This window comes from Pteronotus mesoamericanus, unplaced genomic scaffold (genome assembly GCF_021234165.1).
Source record: "Pteronotus mesoamericanus isolate MK-2021 breed Mesoamerican mustached bat unplaced genomic scaffold, CSHL_Meso_final contig_181, whole genome shotgun sequence".
NCBI classification, from domain to species: domain Eukaryota; kingdom Metazoa; phylum Chordata; class Mammalia; order Chiroptera; family Mormoopidae; genus Pteronotus; species Pteronotus mesoamericanus.
Window position 1 is genome coordinate 4,616,041 of NW_026555077.1, and position 24,483 is coordinate 4,640,523.

Sequence of the window (24,483 nt, forward strand, 5' to 3'; positions counted from 1 at the left end):
AGTATTATCTTGAAGTTAGACTCTCTATTTCATTTATATAACGAGAACAATACATATCTTACAGAGTGATTAAAAATTAAATATGACATACAAGTTCATAAATATGTAATATACAAATATGACATACAAGTTCATAAATATGTAATATACATACTTTGTAAATACTTTACAAAGTGTTTATCACAGTGCTTGACTCCTAACAAACACTCAATATATTTTTACCTTGTATTATGGCCAAACCCATCATCACATCATTACTATCAACTGCATCAGGACCTACACCTGATCCCACTAGGATCCTCTCCTGGGGGAAGGAATTGCAACATGAGCACTTTACTGCTAAAATTTCCTATAGTTAACCTGGCCCCAGTTAAATTACAGTAGCATAAGTATCTATTAGGAGTGGATGAGGGTATAAGCATAGGCTCCAGCCATCTGTGGGTTTTGGGAAGTGCTGTCCTGGGTAGAGAGCCCTTGAACCTTCTTTGTGTGGATGGAGCGTGACCGCTGCTCACAGACACTTGATTAATGAGGACAGAGCAGGCTAGGCACTTTGCTGAGACATACACAGCTTCTATGTCAGCAGTGAGTCCTCTTTAGGAGTCATCAAGAGAAACATTCCCACCAAGATCTTCCTCCTCAAGGATGTCTGGACCGTTGGAAAGTTCTAGTTATTGTCCCCATGGTTATCCCCATTCCCACTTCCTCTGCCACATTCAGCAAATAAATCCGAACCCTGCCTCTTTGCTTCAAATCAACAGTTAAGTCTGTTTGATTTTCATCATTAGATTAATCGTTATCTGATATGTTCTTATGTCTTGGGGGGTTATTTTTATCTCTACCTAACGTTGTTTATGCATTTTTATTTGCTTATTCACATGCACTCTCCAGTAGAATGTAAGTTCGTGGGCAGCAGGGATCATGTCTGTCTTACTCACTGCAGTATCTCAGAACCCAGCACTCTCTCCCGACATGGGAGCAGGAGAGATTCTATGTGGAGACACCAGACATGAAGCAAGCATCTTGATTTGTTAGCACTTGCACCCCCAAGTAAACAAAGGGCAAAGGGCCATGAACCCTTTATACACTCATCCTTAGAAATTCATACCAGGGAAGAGTGGGCCCGCTTTCCCATGGTAAGGGTATATTTGTTGTTCCTTGTCCTTTCTCTTTCCTCTCCTGTAAGCATCACATACCCTTTCTCTACCAGGCCACCACTCCCTTTGCAAAAGTAATGATGAACATCTTGTCTCTTCCGTACATCTGGAACACACCAAAAAGTACTGATTGTCAGTACATAAGGTTACTTAAAAACCTGCCATATCTCCAGTTACTATGTTTTTCAGGCTATCGGGAATGTTTAGTGCAATGCAGCATTTCTTACCTACTTTCTTTATACAAGCAAGTTGCCATTCTCGCTTAACTACATTAATGTGCATTTAGAATCACATATCCATTCTCTTCTGTAAAGGATGACCTTGATAGGTCCTGCAGAAAGTGGCCTTTTCAGTCTTAAAGTGCTTCACGTCAGCTGTGCCTGTTCACAAAGTAAGCCTTTATGCCATAGACACTGGTACTTTTCAAGTACAGTTGCATAGGGAAGAGGCAATGCTTTCACTACTTACCATAAATAAAGAAATGGAAGTTGGGGCTGTAAGGGATGTGGTGTATTCTGAGGGCAGAGGCCCATTTTCCCGGAACTGGAGCACCTGCCTCATTTAAGACTATCATGTGACACATGGTTTCACAAGTGCTCAGAGAAACTTCATTTACTTTACAAAATTCAATTCTTGACTTTCCTCCCTTGAGTAAAACAAAAACTACAGCTACAGTGGAAGCTTGAGAAGCAGATGTTTGCACGAGGAGAAAGAGAACCAAGAAAAGATTGAACTTGAAATGGACATTGGACACTGATTTTTGGAAACCGTTGCAGCGTTGCTTCTCCCTCTGGCCAGACCCCAGATGTCAGTTCCGATCAGAGCCTCCTTTTCTCTCACTCACCCTCCCAAAGAGTCAGGCACTGCACACAGTTAAAGATCATATTCTTAGGGTGGCATGGACCACCTTTCAAACGGTCAATGAAAAAATATTTTAATGGAGGAAGTGAGTCATCTTGTAGGGGAAAGATGGCTACACCTTGGTAATGGTCTGCAATAAGATCCTTTACCTACATCGCTGCCTTAATGCTCCCACTCATACTCTCCCTGGGGCGCTCTGATGGCCCACTCCTCAGATCTAATTAATGATGCCACCCACCCCACCTACTAATCACGTTTCCACTTGCAGCGGTTTCAAGCTCTCCACTATCAATCCGCGTTTACCCTCTCCCTTCCCATTCCTCTCTACAGAGAAAATTTATCAGTTGTCTACTTAGTAATCCTTTTGTTGATTAAGATTTCAGGCTACTCTAAGGCTTTATACTAAAATCCGTAAGGACTTGGGACACTGACAGGTAAAAAAAATTTGAAACCAGCTAGCAAAACTCTCCTGAAAGACAGAAATACCCAAGATCTGAAACTTATCTAAAGGGCATGGATTCCACACCTCGATTCCCTCTTTCCTCCTTATCCCCAGCTTCTTCTTATGAAAGACCGTGATCTTAGAAATAAATAGTAAGTTCTGTGACAATCAGGTTTCTTCCTGGGGGTTCCTTAGGGACGCATGAGTAACCACGGGGGTGTGGGTGGGATGTGTGTGGGTGTGTGTGCAGACGAAGGTATGGAGAAAAGGTCGCAGGTTGTTACAGCCCCCCCCACTCTGCTCCTTTGGTCACCTGGTCCCCAGCTGCTGTGTCCCCGGGACCGCAGGGAGGGGTATGACTGGGAGCCCGTAGCGGGCGCGTGCCCACCCCCGCATCCCGCGCCCGCCCGCGCAGCCGGGCTGACCGCCGCGGCAGACAGGGCTCCGGGAGGCGCAGAGCGCCGCGTGCCGAGCGGGAGAGGCAGGCGGGCGGGCTGCTGCCTTGCGTCCGCCGCTCGGTCCTCCCTCCTCCACTCCTTCCGCCCCTCCCCTGACAGCCGCGCTGCCTGGGAGTCCGGGAAACCGCTACTCCAAGCCCGCAGCCAGGGTGCGGGGGCCAGAACCGAGGCGGGGGCGGAGGGAGCGCGGAGACCACAGCCCTCGGGGAGAGGCGGCGGGGGTCCTGGCCTGGAAGGGCAGAGCTGAGCGTGTGTTGGCGCGTGAGAACGCGGGCTGCACCTTGCTCAGCGCGGAGCCCGCCAGCTCCAGCCCAGGTAGCCGCAGCCCGGAAGCTTCCCCGCCGGCGCCCAAGGCACGCGCGGCACAGCCATGAACACCAACGATGCCAAGGAATATCTGGCCCGGAGGGAAATCCCTCTGCTTTTCGAGGTAAGGGGCTAAGGCTGGCAGACGGATGGAGGATGGGGGGGATCAGGGAGTGCACCCCGGAGGCTCGGCGTGAGGCAGCCGCGCCCCGTCCCGCCTTGCCGACACGCGGCAGGGAAGTGAAGGGACTAGCAGAAGCGCACCCTCCCGCTCGCCCAGGGGGGAGCCTCCTTTTCTGGGAGTTGCCGGGGTCCTTCCTTGTCCTTTGGCTGGGCTCAGAATCCCGCACCTCCCAGATCAAGTTTCAACCTTCCAGCGGGTTCTGGAAGCAGGCTGCCCCGCTCGGAAGTGGACACCCTGGGTGGGCTACAGGCAGCGGCCGGCAGTGCTTTCTGGAGGGTAGGGCCAGGCTCGGTGGGTGCGCGGGCGCCCAGGAGCGAGCCAGGACTGGAAACGGAGGGGTCACGAGCCCTAACCCTTCCGCGCGCCGAGGGCCGGGGTCCCCGCTGTGAAGGGGAGGAGTGAACGAAAGCAGCCCTCGCCGGGGACAGCTTGGAGCAGAGGGATGAAGATGCAAAAACAAATCCAAACCCATCTAGTGCCGCGCTACCTCCGGGGTGGCAGGCAGCCAGCGCTGCTCTGCGCTTTCGGTGAATGAACTCCTGAGCACGTTTTTCCGTCTCCGTGGAAGGGAGGGTTCTCTTCGTCGCCTCCCCGGCCGCAGCTTTCGCCAGCCCTTTCCAACCCTTCCGAGAATGCGGGTCGGAGGGGGACGGCGAGACGGGCGTGTCTCCTCCTGTTGCTGTGTCTTAAAACCGCATCACAGCAGCATCTGCACCAGGGGCCGGGAAGCGGCGGGGGCGGGGACACTTGGAGAATGTGGAAGAGGAGGCTGGAGGAACTAAAGGAACCTTGGTTAGTTCTAAACCACCGTCTCCGTCGCTGACCGTTTTGCTTCCTTTTCCTTCTCTCAGTATTTGAATTTTAAAAATTTGCTTGGGTTAAAAAAAAAAAAAAAAAGGAATAAGAAAAAGAATGGAACTGAGCCAAGCTTTATAGAGCGAGACCTGAAAGGAGAAATCCATTCACTGCAAACCTTGCTCCCCATTTCTGAAAGGTGGTAACGATGGACTGATATCGTTACCTAAAGGTTATGAGTTGCCCTTTTTACTATTTGGAGAGGTTTCTTCTGTTAAGAGAAATCTTAAAAGACACCACTTGGGAAAAAAAATTTTGTCTCTGTTTTCCAAATTATCTTTAACATTGGCCGCCATAATTACAGATCTTCATTTTTTTCTTCACCTCTGTAAGCCACCCTTTCTAGTCTAGCCAAGATTTCCAGGTAAACCATCCGCTTAACACAGCCGGGTATGTGAAGCCCCAAGCCTATCAAGTGTGTTACTCGTTCTTGAAAATAATCCAGAGGTGCTGTGTAAGGGCAGGTCTTGCGGATATGTAGACTTCTTGTTAAGAATTTTACTTTTTGTTTGTTTTTTTATTTTCAAAAAGTAAGTATGAAGGTGAAGAGTTGAAGGTTTTGTCATAAATACTACTGCTGAGATCAGTTTGACTCCTACACTTCTAAAAGAATAACTAGAAACATCTGCAGGAGAGCCACCTGACTATAAAGTGTTCCTATAAGTAAATGTGGGTATTGTTTTTCCTCCTTGATGGAAGGTAACCCACAGAGAATTTTGATAGTTTGTTCATGAAAATCTACATTGTGTATGCTAATAAGTAATGTCAGGGTTCTGCTGCTGTTGCTCAGGTGCTCTGCTTTCCTTTCCTTGTCTTTTCTGCATATGAAGAGTACATTTTCAAGTAGTTCACAGCCAGAAAAGGAGGTAAACTCACTTGGGAGAATGCAGTAATACAGTGTACTTAAATGCAGTCCTGGACAATGGGAGATGGAAAAAGACTGCTGGTGACCTCCAAAGGCCTCCAGCAAAAACTGTGTGTGTGTGCACAGCAGTCACAGAAGTCTAAAACCTGGCTCTTCTCCACGTAATGAGGGTAGACAGCAAAACCAGATGCTTTAAGTTTCCAAAAATGGATTTTCTGTTTCAAAAACTACCATATAGGTAAACAGAGTTTTTAGATATTAAAATTATCAATTAGGTATCTATCAAACTATTAACTCAAAGAGACTGAGCAATAGTGTTTACTGGTTATCTTGGACCTGTGACTGTGGCTGGCTGTTAAAAGAAAGGATTTAAATTATCCATGAAGGAGTAGAATCCATCCTCCCCATTCTAAAATCAGTACCCTGTAGGGAATCAGTTTTGTTTAAAGAGGGCGGAAATGTATATTTTCCAGTAAAACCAACAACAACGACAACAAACTTTGTTCAGTAAGTATATCCATTTTAGGCCACAGTAATGATAAAAAAAAAAATAAAAGGACAAATAATTCATATTGTAGTTGGATTATGCAAATGGGGCACAGATAATCTGCCATTTTTTTATCCCATATTTTATTTTTGCAAGATATATATTGAGCACTATATGGGCTTTTGAATCAGAAACATTGAGTTGGAATCCTGAGCCTATGAGTTTCTAGATGAGGAACCTTGATCAACTCACTGGCCTCTCTGAGTCGTGATTTCCTAACCTATAAAATGGGGATAATAATGCTGCATAGGGTTGAGAGTGCTTTGGGTAAGCTAATGCGTGCAAAAACACAAGACTAAGCGCTGCCTAAGAATTCACTATGTTAACATAAAGGAGTGTGAGAATTTAAATACAGCGTGTGTGTGTGTATGTGTGTTGAGCAGATTTTGACACACACAAACTGGAGGTAGATGTCTGAGTTAGTTTTTTCCCTCCATCTGCCATTGAACTTTTTTGATTGAACACTATAGCCTACACTATTTAGAATTTTAGAGAACAAGTGTACCTATTAAGAATTGCCTACAATTTTGAGCAAATTGCACAAGAATAATTTGAAAGTAAAACACTGTATTTAGGAAAGGTGTAAGCCTTTCAAAGGGTGTGTTTTTTGTCATTAATAATGTACATTGGTGATAAAAATCTCAAATGCTTTTTCTGTGAAATACTCTAAAGGAAAGTATTTTGCACCAGTCCAGTTCCCAGGAGTCAGCATTTCCAAATTTGTAGCATTTTTAGAAACTAGTACATGTGATACATCAGACACCAGACACCAGGAACAGAAAAAGCAATATGGGATCGTGCTTCCCCGCCCCCCCCCCACTCTGTAACCTCAGTGGATCTTATAGTGACATTATATATCAAATAACATTTTTTTTGAGTCTCAGACTTCATGTTTTGAGTGAAATGTTTTTCCTAGTTTGAAAACTTGCACCTACCATGTGCCAGGGAAAGAGTCAGGGGCTGGAGATTGAAAAGAAAATGAGACTCACACTGCATGTTAAAAGGTTATAGTTTAAATGAGGAGACTGACACATAAACCAATGATTTCGGTATAAATGATAGGTAAGATTTTTTTCTGGGTACCTTGGGAACAGAGAAGAAGAGTTCCCCAAGCCAACCTGAGGACTCAGGGGATATTTCCTTAACATGATATAATGGTAACTGAAGCAACATTTATTGAGCACTTTTTATGGGTCAGGCACTAAATATGCATTTTACAAATACTAAATATTTAGCCCTTTAAAAACCCCTCTGAGATGGGTATTATTACTTCCATTCTACACAGGAAGAAACAGGCTTAGAGACTTTAAGGATGGGTAGGAGTGAGATCAATAATGACGGGTATTTTTACACACTGTATTTTACTCACTTTGATAAAACTGGTCCATTGTCAGCAAAAATGGCAAGCTGAAAACTGCGTAAAAATTTAAAGGGTTATCTTAGTAAATCAGATCATAATTTCAACTCTAATTGTTAAAAGACAAATGCAAAGAAGAGGAACAACCCAGAATTTAGAACTGGGACATACACTATTTTAACACAGGTGGTTTTAAAACCTATGTGGGCACATTTTGTTGTGTTTCAGAGCCTTTTGAATGGACTGATGTGTTCTAAGCCCGAAGACCCAGTAGAATACTTGGAAAGTTGTTTACAGAAAGTAAAAGAACTAGGCGGCTGTGACAAGGTGAAATGGGATACATTTGTCAGCCAGGAAAAGAAGACCTTACCTCCGCTCAATGGAGGACAGTCACGGAGATCCTTTCTGAGAACTGGTAATGTATATGCAGAATAATAGACAGTTCATAGTTATAGCAGTTCTCCGTAAAACATACCGTATAGACTGTAGGCAGTGATGTAATTCATTAGATTTCCAAACTCCTGGAAGGATATTTGGCCCTGCGACATGATTCATCTCTCTCTGCTGCTAATTCTAATCACCGCTATGGTAAGACAAACAAAATTACATACCATTGTCCAGCACTTCACTGTAAAAGAAATTTTATATTACTGACTTCATTATTTTGTGAAATGAATTGCATTTGCAAACTATGAATTGTTCTTAAAATTGCAAATAAGACATTTCCAAATAAATAAGTAGATGACAGACAAAATTGATAGTTATTGCTAGCTAGGAAGAGATTTCATTATTAATATGGTTCCAAATTCAGAGCTGATGTTAATGCATCTGCATAAATGCATGTAAAATTTATACTAGTTAATTCAACAAGGATTTATTAAGCAGCTACTGAACATAATACATTAGATTAGGTATTTGGGTGCTATAAAAGAAGTAGGAGACATGAACATGTTTAAAAATTTTAGAAATAATGTGTGAAACTAAGAACTAGAGTTTCCAAGAGGAGATTCATGGTATTCTGATAGCTTTCTGAAATATGTGCTTATCAAAATGAGTGGTTCAGCATCAGCCAACCAGCCTTTTAGGCTCTGGATAAAATTGTGAAGTATAATATTAAATGCAAAATGGAATCAGTTCCAATTAGGGAAAACTAAATTAGTTCTTCCCCCCTAGCCAAGATCATTTTGTTTTCCAAATTTAAAACATTCTCAAAAATTGCACCATGAAAAGTTTCAACTATAAAAACAGAAATAGAAGTGGAGATCACTCTATTTGCAATAAATACAAGGGTAAATAAATCTTAGTTTATCTTATTTAGTCATAACCCACTTAGATTTTATATGAATGCTGTGTGGGAAAAAGACAAATGTGTTAATTTTTAAGAAACACAAGCAGAGGGAAAGCAGAAACAACATTTGCTTGGAAACATCTCCAGACAGGAGAAGATTCCTTTCCTCTCCAATCCAGGGTCATCACTAGGTGATTTGGGATTGGTGCCCAAGGGAGCGCCTTTAGCCAATTGCTGCTGTGGCCTGCCACCTGGTCAACTCATGCTTCAGTGAACAGGATCTGCTCATGGGTCTGAGGAGTTCATACACATTTCCAAAATGGCGGACTTACTTCCCAGGGTGTTGTCTTACTGTTAGAATCTGTCTCAATGTTAAATACATGCCCCATGCCCTAGTTAAACCAAGTGAGACAAATATGGTTAACTGCTTTCTAAACCTTAAGCACTAACAAACTTCAGATATTACTGGATTTAGTCTAAGAAATTTTTATGTATTTAAATTTGAATCTAAAAGGATATGACATACTCTTGGTTGAAAAGCCACTCTCAGACTGGGTATATAAAGTGATAGTTTTGCAACACAATGAAATTTATATTTTGTACTGTTACTTGGTTTGATTATACACAGAAGCCAGGCAGACCAGTGTGTAAGAGAGAATGGTATGAAGTGTAGTCAAACTAGAGGGCAAAACTAGAGAGAATAATCATCATCTAAAGGCAAGAACAAATTTTGGAACAATGTTAAGCTGAATAAAACACATCTAGGGGGCTCTATTGGGCCCATAGATGATCAGTTTTTAACTCCTGGAGGACAAGCTAAAATAGGGATGGAAAATGTAGGCTTGACTTTCATTAGAATTAAAATGGCTTTTAAATTTTAGTCTCCATACCTGTTAATACTTCACCAGAATTCCCACTCAGAGACCTTTATTTAATCGTCATTTAGAACCTTTCTATGTATGATGGTGACAAGAATGTTGTTATCACACTGTCCTTTTTCTAGAATGTGTGCTAAAAGACAGGCAATGATTTGTCTTGTAATAATAACATTTTATTTAAGGAAATGCTTTACACATTTGTTCTTTGAAGGTTTTAGCTATAATTCATGGAATAGTTTTTAAATTCAACAAAATAGCTACCTTCACAGTAATTTAAAGCATTATGGTTATTTCTATGAATAAAAAGTGATTCATGCATTCTTGGTAAAACTTTGATAGAGCTATGCTGATATGTAGTTATCATGAAAAAATTTTCTATGAAATAAACATTTTAGTCATTTAAGACCCAAGGGTGTCCAGCTTGTGGACAGTGGGCCACATGTGGCCCAGGATGGCTATGACTGCAACTCAACACAAAATTATAAATTTACTTAAAATATTTTTTTCCTCATCAGTTTTCATTAGTGTTTGTGTATTTAATGTGTGGCCCAAGACAACTCTTCTTCCTCCAGGGTGGCCCAGAGATGCCAAAAGGTTGGATACTCCTGAAAGCAAATTACTTTCCTAAGTAAAAACATGATAAAAAGCAAGGGTAAATTTGGCTGACAGTTCTTTGAAACATTGTACTATAAATGTGACATGAGCATCTATTTTTTTTTTGCTATATGTATACAATTGAACAAATAATTGCTTATGAATAAGAGTTCTAGTCCCATAGCTTCAAATGTACATAGGGCTTATCTTCTGGACTATCTCATTGTCATCTTGTGCTCAACATATCTAAAATCAAACATACAAACATACCATATTTGCTTCAAAACCAACACTCCCTTCTCCTTTTCCTATTTCCATGAAGTCATTGAGTCAGTTGAGCAATAAAATAACCGTTTATTGAGTGCTATGTGTCAGACACTCTTTTACGACTGAGCATGTAGTCACCAAGAAAGAACAAACATGGTACCTTCCCCCATTGAGTTTACAGTCTAGCAATGAATTCAGGCATTACAAATATAATTAGAGGCACAGTAGGTGCCATAGGAAATGTCATAAGTTATAGAACTGACCATATTAACAGGAGGATGATTCCAGTCTAGACTGGGGTTCTGGACAGGTTTCCCGGAACAAGTGACATGTTGTTGATAGAGACAGTAAGCTGATTGGGTGTTAGCTAGAGATGGATGGATGAGAATGAAGTATAGGGAACAGACAGAGAAGTTCCTGGCATAGAGAAGAGGCTATGGTATAGACAGGAACGAGAGAAGCTCAGTATTTCTGGAACAGAGAAGAGATGGCAGAAAGATACTATAGGAAGTACAATGTGTTCCTTACTCTTTTAGACTTGAAACATGGCATCTGTTTTTGAACTGTCACCTCCTTTCATTTCTCTTGTCCCAGTTCTAACCATGCCCTTCACATCCACCTATTCATTTCCATTTCTTGTACTACCCCTCTAATCTAATCTAATCTAATCTCTAACTTCTTACTTGTGGGTTATTTTAACAGCCTCTTAGCTGCTATTATTTCTGCTACTAGTCTCTCCCTACTCAAATCCATTCTAACCACCACCAGAGGAATTTTCCTAAAAATGTTTCATACTTTATTATGTCACTTGTCTACCCCCTCCCCCAAAACCCTCCACTGGCTCTCTACCAGATTAAAGCTAAACACCTTTACTTCTGTATTCAAAGCCCTCCACATTTTAGCAACACTCTATGTACCCATCCTCTGGCTTTTCCCCACTGGAAACCATCAATTTCAACAAAGCTGTTCTCTTTTTTGTTAATTCAATAAATATTGGACACTGACATTGTGCTAAACACAGTTCTAGATCCCAGGGATACAGAGCTCCAACTAGGTAAGGTTCCTGCTGTCCTGGAACATAATATCCCAATGGGAAAAGACAAACAATGAATGAGTTAGAGACCTCTCATGTGGAGAAGTGGTAGATGCTGTGAAGAGCATTATTAGAGTGATGTCCTTGAAATTAACTGGGTGGCCTATCTAGGTTAAAATGTCAGTAAAGCCCTCTTTATAGGAGGTGACATTTAAGCTGAGATTTGAATGGCAAGAATAAGTCAGCCATGGGACCAACAGAGGAAGAACATTTTAGGCAATGAATTGTGGGGACAAGTGTGAGAGCAGGCAGACCTGCAAGACCCTATTATCGTAGTCCAGGTAAATAATGGTGGCTTGGAGAAGGGTTGTGGTAGTGGATGTGGATTTGGGATGTGTTTTGGAGCTAAAGTCAATGGGAGTATTCTTAGGGTAAGAGTGGACCCAAGATAGTGGAGGAGTAAGTGGAAGTACACTAACACTAACCTCCTCCCAGGACCAATCTGGAATTACAACTGAATTTTAGAGAAATCACCCAAAATAACCAACTTAACACTAGCTGGAGCGAAGCCTTATAACCACAGACAGGCAGAATAAACCACTTCACCACAACATGATTCTAAGGGAGTGCAGACGAGATGCGAGAGGGCTGGCTGGCTCCCACGGGCAGCAGCTGGAGTGCTAGAGGGATATTTCAGCGACTAGGTGGTTCCCCCTGAGAAGTGTGGGGTCTAAACCCCAAGCTGGGCTCCCTGGCCTATAGCACTGGAGCCAGAAAGGAACCCAGATAACATCCAGCTGTGAAAAGCAGCAGAGTTTCTGTCTACCAGGGACAGACATCTGGAGACACAGAGAGCCTCTTAAAAGGCCACCACACAAAATTTTGTTTGCATCTTGGGCTCCCGCAAAAGGAGGGCAGAATGGACTAGAGATTCCTAAAGAGAGTCTGGGGTTTGTGGATCTGAGGAGAGAACTGAAGGAACAGGCACCAGGATCCCTGTGCTGAGTCATTCCTCGTACTGCAGAAGCCGTCTTGCTCAGGCAGAGCAGTCCTCTCCAAATGACAGCAGCCTCAGGAAAGCAAAAGTCCTGCCCATGGGAATTACTCTGCCCCCACCTGTGATGCTGGGCTGCTGATTATAGCTTAAGGCTATATCACTTATTAGTTTAACAACTAAGATGGAAAAATACAAAGAAGCAGCCAAAATGTGAAGACAAAGAAAGAGACCCCAAATGAAAGGATAAGAGAATTCTCTAGAAGAGGGACTAGATGAAATGGAGGCAAGCAATTTATCAGATAGAGAGTTTAAAGTAATGATTATAAGGATACTCAACAGTATGAAAAAGACACAGAAACCATAAAAAAAGGACCAGTCAGAAAAAACAATGCAATTTCTGAAATAAATTATACACCAGAAGGAATAAACAGTAGGTTAGATGGGGCAGAGGATAGAATCAGTGTTTTGGAAGACAAGGTAGGAAAAAAACACTCAGGCAGAGCAACGAAAGGAAAAAAGAATTTAAACAAATGAGGCGAGTTTAAGAAACATTTCGGACAAGAGGAAACAACAACATCTGCATCATGGGAACACCAGAAGGAGAAGAGGAAGAGCAAGAGATTGAGAACATATTTGAAAAAATAGTGAAAGAAGACTTCCCTAATTTGGCAAAGAAAATAGACATATAAATCCAAGAAGCACAGAGAATCCAAAATAACTGGACACATAGAGGACGTGGTATTTAAAGGTCTCCACATTTTAGCGATACTCTATGTACCCATCCTCCAAGACACATTATAATTTAAATGTCAAAGGTGAAAGAGAATCTCAAAAGCAGCAAGAGAAAAGCAGAGTGACCTACAAAGGAGTTCCCATTAGACTGTCAGCTGATTTCTCAAAAGAAACTTGGCAGGCAAGAAGGGACTAGCAAGAAGTATTCAAAGTGAACGGCAGAGAAAGTGCTTCCCACACAAAGTAAAGCTAAAAGAGTTCATCATCACCAAGACATTATTATGTGAAATGTTAAAGGGACTTATCTAAGAAAAAGAAGATAAAAAACTAGGAACATTAAAATGACAACTCACAACTAGCAACAACTAAATCTAAAAAACAATAACAAAAACAAACTAAGCAAACAATTAGAGCAGGACCAGAATCATAGAAATGGAGATCATTTGGAGGGTTATCAACTGGGAGGGGGAAGGGACAATGGGAGAAAAGACACAGGGATTAAGAAACAATTGGTAGAGTCTAAATAGACAGAGGGATGTTAAGAATAGTATAGGAAATGGAGAAGCCAAAGAACTTATATGACGACACATGGACATGAACTAAGGGATGGATTGCTGGAGGGAAGGTGGGTTCCAGTGGAGGGGGCAAAGAGGGAAAGAGTTGGGATAACTCTAATAGCATGATCAATAAAACATACTTTAAAAAAAGGAAGAAGCAAATCAAATAAATGATCTAACTTCACACTTAAAGGAACTTGAAAAAGGAAAGCAAAGCCTAAAGTGAGTAGAAGGAAGGAAATAATAAAGATTAAAGCAGAAATAAATGAAATAGAGTCTAAAAAAACAATACAAAAGATCAACGAATCCAAGAGCTGGTTCTTTGTAAAGATAAACAAGATTGACAAACATTTAACCAGACTCAGCATGAAAAAAAAGAAAGAAAAGACCCAAATAAATAAAATCAGAAATGAAAGAGGAGATATAACAGTTGACACCAAATAAATATAAAGTATTATAAGAAAATATTATGAACAACTATATGCCAACAAACTGGACAACCTTGATAAAATGGATAAATACCTAGAAACATACAATCTTCCGAACTAAATCAGGAAGAATTAGAGAACCTGAATAGACAGATTACACCTAATGAAATTGAAGCAGTAATCAAAAAACTCCCAACAAACAAAAACCCTGGACTGGATGATTTCACAGAGGAGTTTTACCAAACATTCCAAGAAGTAAAACCTCTCCTTCTCAAACTACTTCATAAAAACCAAGAGGAAGGAAGGCTCCCAAACTCATAAGGCCAGCATTATCCTAACTCCAAAACCAGATAAAGACACTACAAAGAATGAAAATTATTAACCAATATCCCTGATGAACATAGATGCTAAAATCCTAGACAACATATTAGCAAACTGAATACACAATGCTTCGAAAAGATCATACGCCATATCAAATGGGATTTATTTCAGGAATGCAGGTTTGATATAACATTCTCAAATCAATAAATGTAATTCACCACATAAACAATACGAAGGATAAAAACCACATGATCATATCAATAGATGTAGAGAAAACTTTTGATAAAATCCAGTATCCATTTATGATCAAAACTCTTAGCAAAGTGGAAATAGAAGGAACATATCTAAACATAATGAAGGCCATATATGACAAATCCACTGCCAGCCTCATACCCAATGGGCAAAAACTACAAACATTCCCCTTAAGATCGGGAACAAGATGGAGATGTCCCTTTCATCTCTCTTACTCAACATAGTACTGGAGGTCCTAGCCACGACAATCAGGCAAAAAGAAAAAATAAAAGGCATCCAAATTGGAAAGGAAGAAGTAAAACTGTGTTTATTTGCAGATGGCATGATGCTGTACATAGAAAACCCCAAAGATTCCACCAAGAAACTAATAGATCTGTTAAATGAATTCAGCAAAGTAGCAGGATACAAAGTTAATGTCCAGAAATCAGTTGCATATTTATATGCCAATAATGAACTAACAGGGAAATTAAGAAAACAATCCCATTCACAATTGCTTTAAAAAAATAATAAAATACCTAGTGATAAACCTACCTAAGGATGTAAAAAACCTGTACTCAGAAAATTATAAGACACTGAAGAAAGAAATTGAAGAAGATGCAAATAAGTGGAAGTAAATACTGTATTCATGGATAGGAAGAACTAACGTCATTGAAAGGTCAGTACTACCCAAAGCAATCTGTAGATTCAGTGCAATTCCTTTCAAGATTCCAATGACATATTTCACAAAACTAGAAGAAATATTTCAAAAATTTATGTGGACCCACAAAAGACCCCACATAGCCACAGTGATCCTGAGAAAGAAGAACAAAGTTGGAGGAATCATGCTACCTAATATCAAACTATGCTACAAGACCATAGTAATCCAAACAGCCTGGTAGTGGCATAAAAACAGACACGTAGATCAATGGAACAGAATAGAGAGCCCAGAAATAAACCCACACCTTCGTAGTCAATATTTGACAGAGGAAGCAAGCATATACAATGGGCTAAAAACAGTTTATTCAATAAATGGTGTTGGGAAAATTGGACAGATACAGAAAAATGAAACTAGACCACCTTCTTACACCACACACAAGAATAAATTCAAAATATATCAAACACTTATATGTTAGACCTGAAATCATAGAAGTCATAGAAGAAAACATAAGCAGCAAAATCTTGGACATTGCTCACAGAAATTTATTAGCTATATCTCTCCAGGCAAGGGAAACAAAAGAAAAACTAAACAAATGGGACTTCATCAAACTAAAAAGCTTTTTGCAGAGCAAAGGAAATCATTATCAAAATAAAAAGACAACCCACAAAATGGGAGAACATATTCATTGACACATCTGATGAGGGGTTAATATCCAAAATTTATAAAGTACTTATAAAACTTAACACCAAAAAAAAAACACAAACAATTAAAATTGGGCAAAGGACCTGAATAGACACTTCTCCAGAGAGGACATACAGATGGCCAGTAGACATGAAAAGATGCTCAACATCACTAGTCATCAGAGAAATGAAAATTAAAACCACAATGAGATATCATCTCACACCTGTCAGAATGTCTATCAATAAATCAACAAACAACAAGTGCTGATGAAGATGTGGATAAAGGGGAACCCTTTGACACTGTTGATGGGAATGCAGACTGGTGCAGCCACTGTGGAAAGCAGTATGGAGATACCTCAAAAAATTAAAAATAAATCTGCCTTTGTTCCCCGTGACCCCACTTCTGGGAATATATCCAAAGAAACCCAAAGCACTAACTCAAAAGAACATAAGCACCCCTATGTTCATTGCAGTGTTATGTATAATCACCAAGATATAGAAGCAGCCCAAATGTCCATCAGTAGATGAGTGGATAAAACAACTGTGGGACATTAACACATTGGAATTATACTCAGCTGTAAAAAAGAAGAAAATTTTACCCTTTGCAACAGTATGATGGATCTGGAGAACATTATGCTAAGTGAAATAAGCCAGTCAGAGAAAGATAAGTACCATATGACATCACTCATATATGGTATCTAGTGAACAAGCTGAACTAAAACGGAAAATGGGGACACACTCATAGATGGAGAGCAGATGACAATGAGTGAGGGGGAGGTTAATGGGTAGAGAGATTGATCAAAAAGGTAAAAAGCTCAATGGACATGACAACAATGTGGTGATTGCTGAGGTGAGGTGGGTGTAAGGAGGCTAAATGGTAATAGGAAAAATGCAATAAAGATTAAATTTAAAAAGAAAAGTCAGTGGGAGTAGATGTGAAGAGTGAGAGGAAAAAAGTAATCAAGGATAATGCCTAGTATTGCCCTATGCTGGGAGAAGTAATTCAATTTCTCAGCAGAGCAGGATACTGTCATCAGTGCCTTCCTGGACATAGCCCTTCCCAGAATTTTCATTCTTTCTGAAGAATGTCTCTTCAGAAAGAACATTCTCCATTATCTGAGAACTACTCCATTCCTTTTGTGGAAATAAAGTGAGTCCAGTGGGACAGTAGTCAGTGACCTCATTTATCGAATAAACAGAGAATGGAAATTTTTACCTGATCAACACCCTGGAAGGAGGTATAAGCATTATGGCACACTAAAATCCAGTAGTCCCCTCATGGAAGGCCAGGTGTTCTTCTGTCTCCTTTATGCAGGTGTCTTTGGGTAGTTAGGGCTTCTCTGTGCCTCCTGGAATTATATTATAATTAATATAATATATTAATTATATATTGACAACTGCTTAAGACTATCTGCCTGATTTGGGCTTGCCAGCTCTGTCCTGTGGTCCTTTTGAATATTTCATTTGTATTTTTCACCGTTGAGTCTTTGGGTTTTGTTTCCACCAACTGAGATATGCTTGTCTTTCAAAGTTCAGGTTGTGCCTCTTTTGCAAGTCCTTTCCAGCCACTCCAACCCAAATGGGTCTACCCATTCATTGAACTCCTGCTATTGTAGACGTAAACTTAAATCTTCATAGTTACATTTATAAATCAAGGAGGTTAATGATAATCAATATTGGGAAATTAAAATTCACTCTTATTGAAAGACATTCTAAATGTAGAAATTGTTTGCTACCCTTTTCCCTGTCTTATAACAGTTCCCTGTGTTTTTGTGCATTATGCCACCAAGCCATTCCACCGGACTACACTACAGTGCCTGGGTCATAGTGATTGTGTATCTATATTTATTAAATAAATAAAATACGTTATGCATAAGCACTGACTCCTTGGATAGCTACATATGGTTGTGAAAGTTGTGATAGTTGTGCATTACACAAGTGTAGTGAATATCATTTGCAGAGACCAGGATGTATAAAAGTGACCAAGCAAGACCAGGCAGTATTTAAGAAGGTTCCTTCAGGCACAGGTTGGCAGACCATGACCCATGGGCCAACTCTGGCTCACTGCCTCTTTTCATAAGTATAGTTTGATTGGAACACAAGCACATCAGTTTGTTCATACAGGGTGTAGCAAAAATAAATTTACAGTTGTATGTGCAACATGAAGTTTATTCTTGTATTATTTATTAAGTATGCATTATTTTTCATACAAGCAATGTAAGCCTATTTCTGTTCCACCCTGTATATTGTCTATGACTGCATTCCTCCTCTTGTGGCCAAGTTGAGTCTAAGACGGTATGTCCCTCAAAGCCCAAATTATGGACTATCTGATCCTTTAACAAAGGGTTTGCTGAGCATTTAATGAGATGGGGTCATCCTCAAGTTAAAAAAAAAATCAAACTCATTTAGTTTTTAAATGTTTTCTACTAATTGAATAGGTGCAAAAAAGTTTTGTTCTGCTATTTTTTTCCATTTCAAAGTTATCTTACTTTTTTGCAGTAATGCCTGAAAATTCAAACTTTCCATATCGGCGGTATGATCGGCTCCCTCCAATCCATCAATTCTCCATAGAAAGTGATACGGACCTCTCCGAGACTGCGGAGTTAATTGAAGAATATGAAGTTTTTGATCCTGCTAGACCTCGACCAAAAATCATTCTTGTCATAGGTATGAGGACAGAAAGCAAAATGCTATTTCATACTATTTCCTACTATCTCATACTATTTCTAGCTTGATTTATATATTTACATTTCAAAAAATTATGTCAATTATGTATCACATTTGCAAATACTTAGTTGGATTAAAAAAATGACAAACGATACAAATAAAAGCTCAAGAAACAAATAGATGGAAATATTTTAGCATAATTTTCAATAAACCAGAAATTGTTATATAATCTAATGCTACTGTACTTTTATTGAATCCATTAAACATATTTCTATATAATTAATTGAAAGTAAGCACTAACCCCTTCAAAACTTTTTGTCTTCTGTTTTTTTTTTGTTTTATTTTTAATGTAAATAACTGGATTTATTAAAAGTTTTCTAAGCATGATGTGTTTTTTTCCTTTAATTCAACAAATTTAATATTATTCACTATTAACGTTAGAGGGAATAGTAACAGTAATAAATTGGTAAAGACTTATAAGTGAATCTTCCTTATGGTAAACTGGCAACTACAATAAAATGTAAGTTTTGATGTTATTAGAAAAGCATATCTAAATGAGTAGTGTTTTACACAGCATATAACATCTGAGAATTAATTTAAAAAGTAACAATAATAGTTAATTTTTAATTGCCACTATGAACCTTATGTTGAATATAGAAATATCAGTCTGATGCAATTTACAAGGAATACATATTGAAAATGTTCTCAGTATTTTTTCCAGTATGCACATCTTGGCCACTCTTGCAAATTCTGATTTCCTCAAACCCTATAAAAAATTATGAAGAGACTGTAAACATGAAATATATGTATTTATTGTCTCACTTTCCAGTTTGACTAAGCTTACACAGGGACCACCGAAAGGAAAAATTTAATGTGGAATGCTCAAAGCTGTTCTATCCAGAAACTATTAACAGAGGGCAAAATGTGTACAGCCTTCAGGCAAAGCACTGCTCCTAGAAAATATAATGATGATGGCAACTAGGAAAAAAGCGTGCAAATAAACACAGCAAGCTATAGGAAGAATTTAAGTTCACCAGACTAGGAGGAGTGACATTTGTATATCTCTAAGTGTAATGAAAATGAAATCCCAAACATATTTAACCCTGAATTGTTTAAAATAATGTAATAGAAAGGAAATACAGAAAATGACTCTCCAAAAGTCAAAATATTCTTATAGTGTATGGAGTCACTCATGTCATAAATTTCTCTCTGTTCTTAAGAATGGAATTTTTGTGTGTGTGCTTAAAATTTTGAGATGCTTAACTGTAAGACAAGGAAATGCTTTATTAGAAGAACTATAGAATAATTGGAAATTATTTTAAATTTATAATTAAATGACTATTAATGGAATGAACAAAGGCGGCTTGATTCACCATAAAAAAAAAGTGTAATACCTACCAAATTGCTGTTGTGTAAAACAGTCCATAGGCGAATGTTTTGTAACTGTGAATTTTAAATAAAAATCATTAAAATATTTCAATAAACGAAGATCTTTGGAGAGAATATAAATTCTCAAATCTTCTCCACTTGATTTCTTTTTTTACTCAGTAAAATCAATTTATATTCCAAGGGTGTGATTTTTGGTTTTAGACTTGCATGCTATATTATAACATTTTATGTATTATAAGAATCATACAAAACCAATGATTATAAGTAACGTTTAGAAAATTGAGATAAAAGAAGAAAGGAAAAGCCAAAAGTTAGGTTATCTAAAAAAAATGGGGCAATTTTATGAGTTTTGAGGAATTTTAAAATTATTGTGCCTTAACCTTACACATTTTTATTTTCCAACCTGGAAAACTGGTGGGGGAGGTATAGATACTTAAATGGTATTACACCCAAACAAACAAAAATTCCCTTCTGTTTAAAAGAGATAGAGAACTTCTTTTAAAGGTACTCTTGTTGGCACAGATACTAATCTCTCCTATGTTAATGTAATCATAAAACCTAAGAGTTAGATGGATCCTAATATTTATAAGTATTAGAGATAAGTAGAACAAAATTAAGCTCACTCTGAGTTCAGAGAGAAGAAAGAAAAATTAATTTACTAAGAATAAATTAGTAAGTAACCAAACTCATCCAATAAGTTAATGCTATTCTCTGTCAATTGTGGTATTCAAATTTTTTTTACTGTCTGCTATTGCCTCCATTAGTTGACAAAAAACAATCTTTTTCTGTGAAGGTGCTGTAACTTTCACAGTGTTTAATTTTTTTTAATTCAGTGGACTTTATAATATATTAATTTGATGGTTTGTGAGATTAAGTGTGAAAATACAACTTATGAAACATAACTTCCATTCGTCAGGGATCAAATCAGTTTGAATTTTTTGATGGAGTGTTCATATAATTTCATTTCTTCAAGCCAATCCATGGTTTACCCATAGTTTAACAGGCTAACAGCAGGTATTTAGAGCCAAAACTAACTCTCGATTTGCAAAGTAATGAGTTTAATCTGGTAATAGTCCGTGACATTAAATTAATAGGATAGAATTTAGAGGTTCTTAGAAAGAGAATGATCAAAAATTAAAAGAATTTCCTATCCTAAGTTTAATAAAGAAAAAAAAAGGTGAAAGCCAGATATTGTTAGGTACGTTATTTGGGATTGAGGTTAAGAAATGGTGTTCATTATATTAGTTGATTTTAGATACATGCACATTAAATTTTTTAATGAGGAAATAAACCCTGGCCAGCTAAGTCTACCCAGTTGAAACCCTTTTATAAAAAAACAAAACACCTGCTTTTCTTTTTTTACTTACATTATTTGCAACAAAAATAAAAAAAATCAACTAAATAGTTATATATAAAATGAATTACATGCAAAAAAACCCCTTAATATATTGAATTAGTAGGTAAAACAACTCACTTTTCTATTGAATTTTAATTTTCAATATTGCTTAATAAATTACAATTATATTTCAGTGAATATTACCAAAGCATTTTATTAGGCATTGACTTATAATGAGATTTTGTCTATAGTCAATAATTTATGATTAATATTTGAAAGCATTTCATTTTGATAATTGTCAGCAAATTAATCAGACTGGGCTGGTTGCTCTGTGTTTTATTTTGAAATTAGTTCAGACTTTAGACTCCAATTCATCTAGGTTATTTAGAAATATAAATTAACTAAAAAAATCTAATATGATTTGGATATAAAATCTGAGCACTATATTTATAATTATTTTAGTACTTATGTATTTAAAAATAAGTGACAACTACCAATGATTAGTATTGCATTATATTGCAAAATGTTGCTTATTTCACACTAATGTATCATGAAATCAAAATTATTATAATTTCTGTAAAATTGTTCTACCTTAGGGATCTATTTTATTCACTCTGCATATTTACTGCATAAAACTTCTTTCAAACTTACAGAAGATAAGGAAAGGGCATGCATGAACAGAAGAAGTTTAAAAATTAAATAAGTCATGTCAATATTGGTTTGCCTTTGGTTCAAAAATAATTGTTATATTTCACTGTACTGTACATTAACTCTTTGTTGACATGAAACATATGTCTGTTATTTCATTGTCCTTTGTATGCTGTAGATTTTTCTCTGTTTATGAGGAAAAAATGAGTTTTTACGTAGGAAAATAGTGAAGGTTTCTTTCAACTGCAAGGAAAAACTGTCTCTTTCATCTAATGCAGTTGATCACGACAGTTCTACCTTTTCCTTGGTTAATTTACACCTTGCTCTGCAATCAGGAATGGGATTGAGAATATCACAAGTGGAATAGTCACTCATCCTGGTACTGTTGGTCTAGAAGCTGCATTTCAAGAGCAAGGTAGTTGTTGTATAAAAGGAAGTTTCTTATTATATCAGGTCACAGATTTGCCTGTTTTAAATAATAGGTGGTCCAGGAAGTGGAAAGGGTACTCAAAGTTTGAAAATCGCAGAACGCTACGGATTCCAATACATTTCAGTGGGAGAATTATTAAGAAAGAAGATCCACAGTGCCAGCAGCAACAGGAAATGGAGTCTTATTGCCAAAATAATTACAACTGGAGAATTGGCCCCACAGGTACTGCTGTGTAATTTGCTTTTTAAAAAAATAATTCTGTACTTTTTATACCAGTTGTGAGTATACTGTTTCACTGTGGTTTTTCATCCTATTTTCTTTATAAAAGGAAACAACAATTACAGAGATAAAACAAAAATTGATGCAGATACCTGATGAAGAGGGCATTGTTATTGATGGATTTCCAAGAGATGTTGCCCAGGCTCTGTCTTTTGAGGACCAAGTAAGAATGTCTTCTTATATTTTAAATGACCTACTTTTTACCGAAAACTTTGAGATTTTTTAAAAAGATTTCTTGGAAGGCTAGCTGTTACTTGGAATGAGTTCTGGTCTGAAAACGGGCAAGCACTTCATTAGGAGGTGGCAGAAGGTCATTTCCTTGGCACACAAGCTTAAAAACTGAAGACAGTCTCTGCCAAAAAGAAAAGACAAAAACTAATAATAGAATTAATTGTTTTTATTAAAAATGCTAATCTCTGTAACCTTTATTTCAAATCCCTATGATTGTATTTTGATCTTCAATTACTAAAAACAAGTCTTATTCAGTACTGCCCAGGTATATAAAACATCACCATTTGCATTGTTACCAATTAAAGAAGCCCCCTTCTTTGGGTTGTGAAATACTAAACTGGTTATCTATAATAAAGTAGCATTCAGGTTACCAAAATTTACTCAAAATGGAGTAGATTATGCCTGCTCTGTACCCAACACATCTATTTTAAAGGGAAATAAATCAATGAAAACATTTTTGCATATAAATTTAATCTTTTTGAAAAACTAGTGTAACTAATTTTTCATTTGAAATATTTAATTACAAAATAATGTATGATTATGAGCATTTTAAGTATGGTATAAAAAGTGAAAGTTCATTAATACCCTTCTTCTATTCCACTGACCTTCCTCTCCTGACAAAAACATTATTACATTTGTTATGTATATTCCAGGCCTTTTTTCTGTATGTTAAACACACACCCACTCAGGCACATGTGTACATATTCACATACAAATGCATTTTTAACCTTCATAATTATTTCAGACTGTCCTGCAAAAAGCCTTTCCAAGTATAGTCCTCTCTACATCGAATGAGAGACTCTGTTGCTCCCAGATATAATTCTTATTATTTTCAACCAGATATAATTCATATTTAAAATTTTTGCTGACCTAATAAAAAATGATATTTCATTTTTCAAATTTACATGTCTTGAGTTACTACTTAGGTTAAGTATATTTTCAGATATTTAGTGCCCGTTTATATTTCCTGTGTGAATTACTGGCTTTTCTTTGCCCATATTTCTACAGACTTATGTCTCTCTCTCTCTTTTTTTTTACTTATTTAAAGAAGTGTTTAACATATTATAGATCTTATATCAGAGAAGATTAAGTCAAATAAAATGTAAGTTTATGTCTCATATGAGAAAAGCGTGGAGTTAGGGAATGTAAGGCCAGAAGATAGCTTCGTAAGGCCTTTCTTTGACTCTTCCACATCACTGTGTTGTGCTCCCGCATCTTTCTCCCCTCTTCAGGTTTCCTCCTCCCACCGTTAGTCCACATCCTCTGGTGCTTACTCAGTTTAAGTGCTTGGCTGTAATTGCTCTGGCCTTGAAGAGAGAAAAACTAGAAACATACATTGTTTTGTTGTTATTACTGCCACATGATACTGCTATTGAAAATGCTAGGCAGCCATTCCCTAGGATTCTTGGCTCCTGGTGGAAGCCTGACAGCCATACGGACAGGCATTCCCACCCAGCCTGGTCCCCACCCTGTGTATTGAATGAGATGCACTTGGCGAGCACAGGCATGAAAAACTATTTGATTGTCTCTGTTGCTTTTCAAACATGCTACACCATGGCTCTCTGTCCTACTCTGGATAGTAACTAAGGGAGACCCATAGCTTTTTCTGGCCGCTTTAAAAATGTTAACAGCTAATCTTATTTACAGGTATTAAAAAGCCCAGTCCCCAATTATGTCGCAATAAAGCGGGGGAGGGGAGAGTTAATTTTTAAAAAAGCTATTTAATCTAAATCAAGACTTTAATGTCTCATCAACTTAATATATGTCTGCTCTCCTCAGGTTGGGCCTGGTTCAGGCTCAGAAACCT

The 24,483-nt window shown here is 38.1% G+C and overlaps 1 protein-coding gene across 1 annotated transcript in view; it reads left to right on the plus strand.

The window, feature by feature from the left end:
* Positions 1-3,189: 3,189 nt before the first annotated feature.
* Positions 3,190-24,483, plus strand: part of AK5 (adenylate kinase 5) — a 202,618-nt gene continuing 181,324 nt past the window's right edge. Inside the window, exons 1-5 of the mRNA XM_054566867.1 lie at positions 3,190-3,348; positions 7,261-7,447; positions 18,196-18,363; positions 22,219-22,388; positions 22,495-22,608. Of these exons, the coding sequence (XP_054422842.1) occupies positions 3,289-3,348; positions 7,261-7,447; positions 18,196-18,363; positions 22,219-22,388; positions 22,495-22,608 (699 nt within the window). The 5' untranslated portion in view covers positions 3,190-3,288. The remainder of the gene's footprint in view (positions 3,349-7,260; positions 7,448-18,195; positions 18,364-22,218; positions 22,389-22,494; positions 22,609-24,483) is intronic.